Source organism: Chinchilla lanigera, unplaced genomic scaffold (assembly GCF_000276665.1).
Source record: "Chinchilla lanigera isolate Chin_1 unplaced genomic scaffold, ChiLan1.0 scaffold00162, whole genome shotgun sequence".
Classification (NCBI taxonomy): domain Eukaryota; kingdom Metazoa; phylum Chordata; class Mammalia; order Rodentia; family Chinchillidae; genus Chinchilla; species Chinchilla lanigera.
In genome coordinates, this window is record NW_004955563.1 from 164,714 (window position 1) to 169,348 (window position 4,635).

The 4,635-nt window shown below is 37.9% G+C and overlaps 1 protein-coding gene across 1 annotated transcript in view; it reads left to right on the plus strand.

The window, feature by feature from the left end:
- Positions 1-3,575, plus strand: part of LOC102008468 (vomeronasal type-2 receptor 116-like) — a 14,486-nt gene extending 10,911 nt beyond the window's left edge. Inside the window, exon 6 of the mRNA XM_005413196.2 lies at positions 2,627-3,575. Coding sequence (XP_005413253.2) covers positions 2,627-3,575 — 949 coding nt within the window. The remainder of the gene's footprint in view (positions 1-2,626) is intronic.
- Positions 3,576-4,635: the final 1,060 nt, after the last annotated feature.

Sequence of the window (4,635 nt, forward strand, 5' to 3'; positions counted from 1 at the left end):
TATCATTTTGAGAATAACTGAATTTATGATAATAAATGTGGACATGGTAAAATTACCTATCTGCTGTACATGATTTATTTTCCTGATTTGTGTGTGTTTTAGTTTTATAATGTGCTTAGCAGAATTTTGAATCAGTTTTGAAATATAATAAGCTTGATGATGTCGTGTGCAAGAGAGTTACTTTGGGTGTATACAACCATACTGGGTTGTAGTAATTTGATTTAAGTGTTCCATATCAATTTGCAGAGAAAAGTTCTCCTAGAACCAGTTGTTTCTTGTTTAAGAAATCTATTCTTCAGTGACATGTGTTCACTATACAATAAAAAATGAATTTTTTTAGTGTCTGTAATGGAGAATACTACTTATGAAACCTTTGGGTTAAAAGTGAATCTAACTTTGTAGCCAAATATGTACCTGATATACATTTAAATAAAGAAAGGCTGAGTTCTGTGCTTGAAGACTTTATCAGAAACTAGCAAAAAGGAGCAAATTCAACTAAAATAAAATGGATAAAAAAATGAAAAGAAATCTTAAGAAAATGGATATATAAAGAAAACAAACAATAAAACTAAAGCTGATTCTGTTTAAAAACTGATAACCTTTGATAAACTTGATCAGGAATAAGGAGGAAAAATTGCAAAATAAAAAGCATAATTCCTGAGAATTTGGTCTTTTTACAGTAAGCATATAATAATTGTCAGAATAGTTGGACATCAACCCACAAAAATTTACTTGAAGCTGAGAAATTCAAAAGAAAATAGCAAACCGTCTGAAGGAAAATCTCAAAAATTCCACAGTATCGTATGTATTAAAGTATAAGATCATAATTTAATGCTTTCCCAAAATTTCCTTAGTGTCCAGAGCCTCCCTACTGAAACATATGAGCATTCAAGGCCATATTAACACTGATTCTTCAAACGCCTCCACAAAAATGGGCAAGCGGACAGCGAGTTATTTTATGTGAAGAGCCAAGGTCTGGCACCCATCGCCACAAAGTGATAGTAGAAAAGCAAACCCTTCCCTGTACTTTTCCTTCTGAAGGCTGCACAACGTTGTGATGAGGAGCTAGATGCAGCCAGATTTGGTTTCCTGAACATAATTCAACACTCATTTTCTTGGAAAATATAAATAAAATAAAGAAATAACTAAAAATGTAATACGTTGAACACCTTTTGATCATTTAGAAATAAAGAATGAGAATAACAACTCTTACAAAATTAAAAGTGGGAGAAAACTGTCCTAGTTCCATAAATAATATTTCCCAAATGCAAAACAGGCATCATATTTTGTTTGATGTGGAAAAAAGTGAGAAAAAGATTCTACATATGACTACTTCTGAAAGGGAAAAATTGTACCAGAAGAGCTCTTCTCTTTGAAACTTTGTTCTTTTTGAAACTGCCTAGCTCTGCAACTCTTCATGGCTCCATAACTCTCTTGATCCCTGTAGCCATGGGAGCATAACCATAAATGCAGGATGTCTGATTGTAACAAGCCCCCACCATCATTAATCTGGTCTTGTAACTGATGATCGCTAATCTAGACTTCTAACTGAGGGTCTCGCCCTGCTAGCTAACCAGAGAGCTTCCAGGCTGTTCTGTCTCACCTTTGTACCTCCTGCTTATGCATCATACAAAAGTGCTAGCCCGCAAGTACTAGCCACCTGGCTTTGCTAGTTGGGAGTGATCCCGGCCAGGACCTCAGGTGTAAGATAAAGCCGTCCGCTGCCTTCAGACGTCCGCCGTGTCGCTCCTTTCCTGGGCTCAGTTTTGCTGCAACACCTCACACTGGAAGACCTAGCGAGCACAATACTTCCATGGAAAGAAACCAGTTACAAAGGTCTCATGTAGGATTTAATATAAATAGCATTACACAATAATGTTAGGTTGTGTACATATACAATCCCAATGAATTAATGAATGCATAAGGTTGCAACTAAATAAAAGAGTTATGTTAAAATACTCTTAGAATTCACTCATGTAACATTCAAAGATGAAATTTATAAGATAATATTGATGAATTTTAAAATATGAAACGCTGATAAAATCTTTAAGTGTTTGAAAATATACTAGTACTGAATTAAAGGAAAGAGTTAACAAAAGTAAAACTGAAATAAGTAACTAGATAAAATGGGTTCATGTATGGAAGATTCAGTGAAGAAGAATCAGTATTTACCAAATTGATATACTGATTCTAGACAGTTGGAATCAGAATTCAATTATAATTTTGGTGAAAATTACAATTTTATGTAAAGTGATGGTTCATACGTTTCCTGACATGAGGTACTGCTGGTATTATCTGCTTCATTGAACTTATCGGGTTATGGTGATTTGTCAATAATTCCTTGCAGATTGAATGAGAAATCAGAACACTTACACAGATTTATTTTCCAGAAGGCAGTCCACTTTGTGAAAAGAGAGAACTGCATTTATGAATATACCAGATTAATAAAGAAAATAAAGTGTCATCTATGACGTCATAAATAAGATGGCCAGTATCAAGGAGTAACTCTTTCTTATGCAATATTTTTATGTATCTAAAAAAAAAAAAAAAAAAGAAATTTGCCTCAACTAACCATGAGCATCTTGGAGTGAGGGCTGGGACTAGGAAGGAAAAACTGAAACTACAGTGTTGATCATTTTAATTTCTCACTAGACATGGAACAGTGCACCATGTGTCCAGATCATCAGTACGCTAACACTCAGAGAAACCACTGTCTCCAAAAAGCTGTGACTTTTCTGGCTTATGAAGACCCCTTGGGAAAGACTCTGGCTGGCACCGCCCTGAGTCTCACTGTCCTCACAGCTGCTGTCCTTGGACTCTTTGTGAAGCACCGACACACTCCCATCGTCAAGGCCAACAATCGGGCTCTCAGCTACACCCTGCTCATCTCCCTCACCTGCTGCTTCCTCTGCTCCTTGCTCTTCATTGGCCGGCCCAGCACAGCCACCTGCATCCTGCAGCAGACCACATTTGCAGTCGTGTTCACTGTGGCTGTTTCCACTGTCTTGGCCAAAACCATTACTGTGGTGCTGGCCTTTAAGGTCACTGCCCCGGGCAGAAGGATGAGGCAGTTGCTGATATCAGGGGCACCAAACTCCATCATCCCCATCTGCTCCCTGATCCAGCTCACTCTCTGTGGAGTCTGGATGGGGACAAATCCACCCTACATTGACACAGATGCTCACTCTGAACATGGCCACATCCTCATCGTGTGCAACAAGGGCTCCCTCACTGCCTTCTACTGTGTGCTGGGATACCTGGGCTCCCTGGCCCTGGCTAGCTTCACCGTGGCTTTCCTGGCCAGGAACCTGCCCGACACATTCAATGAAGCCAAGTTCCTGACGTTCAGCATGCTGGTGTTCTGCAGTGTGTGGGTCACCTTCCTCCCCGTGTACCACAGCACCAAGGGGAAGGTCATGGTGGCCATGGAGGTCTCCTCCATCTTGGCCTCTGGTGCAGGACTGCTGGGCTGCATCTTTGCCCCCAAATGCTGCATTATTTTGTTAAGGCCAGAAAGAAATTATTTGCATGGATTTGGAGAGAAAGCACATTCTGGAAGAAAAGTGCCTTCTTGAATTAAAAGTATTACTTACTGAATGCATAAATATTCTGATACAATTCTACATGATTTTCCCAGTCAGATATTAGATTAGACTATTCAATTCACTTGAATAATCAAAGAAGAGTTTCTTTTTGGTATAAGGGCATTACATTTCTAGCACTTGTAGCAATTTCCTGTTTGATTTGAATTTTATTCTGCATTTTTTGTTCACTTACTTTGACTACAACCAATCTTATTTGTTATCTTCAATTTTGCTATGTTATTCAATTTATTTTGCTTCTTCTTGGCTGTTAGTTTTTTACTAATTTTAATATACTTTTTATATACAGGTCAATGTTCCTGAATCCCCTAATACATCTCATTGCTTTTCTCTTCCCATGACATATCATGACCTTAATGTGGTAATAGTATTATTTGGTAGCAGGTTTCACATTTACCTTTTGTAATATTCCTAAGGCTGTTTTGCTGAATTCCTCTCTCACGTGACCTTTAAATTTCTAGAATTGGTTGGTCATATGCACTAACAAATACTTGTGAATGTAACATGGCAAGGCATTGAGTTGACACATCCATTTTGGGAAGAACTAGAAACTGTGGAGAAGTGATTTTTTTTTCCATTTGTGATTTATATACCTTTCCATTTACTCTGAATTAATACTTTAGTAATAGGAGACATTATTCTGTATGTATGTCTTATCTGGTACTCATTATGAATACACACAAATGATATATATGAAACCGTTTTCCTGTCATATTTCTCCCTGGATAATAGTTTGGATTTTTTATAATGTTTACATGGTGAATAGCCCACCAAACCATAGCCAAGGTGACACATTTTGTAGTGGCCACTGTTGACCTGTCTGCTGTGTCCTCACTGGTACTCAGACTTTGGCACAAATCATCCAGCCCTGGGCCCTGACAATACTGGGAGTGACTCACAAGGTTGCTAATAAGAATAAGATGACAATACATTCACATAAATTTTCCAAGATCCTTCTTTGACCCTGATTTTTGGTATTTAACACAGATCCATAGATAAACTGTAGCTTGGTAAGCAGGACATGCCAACTTTC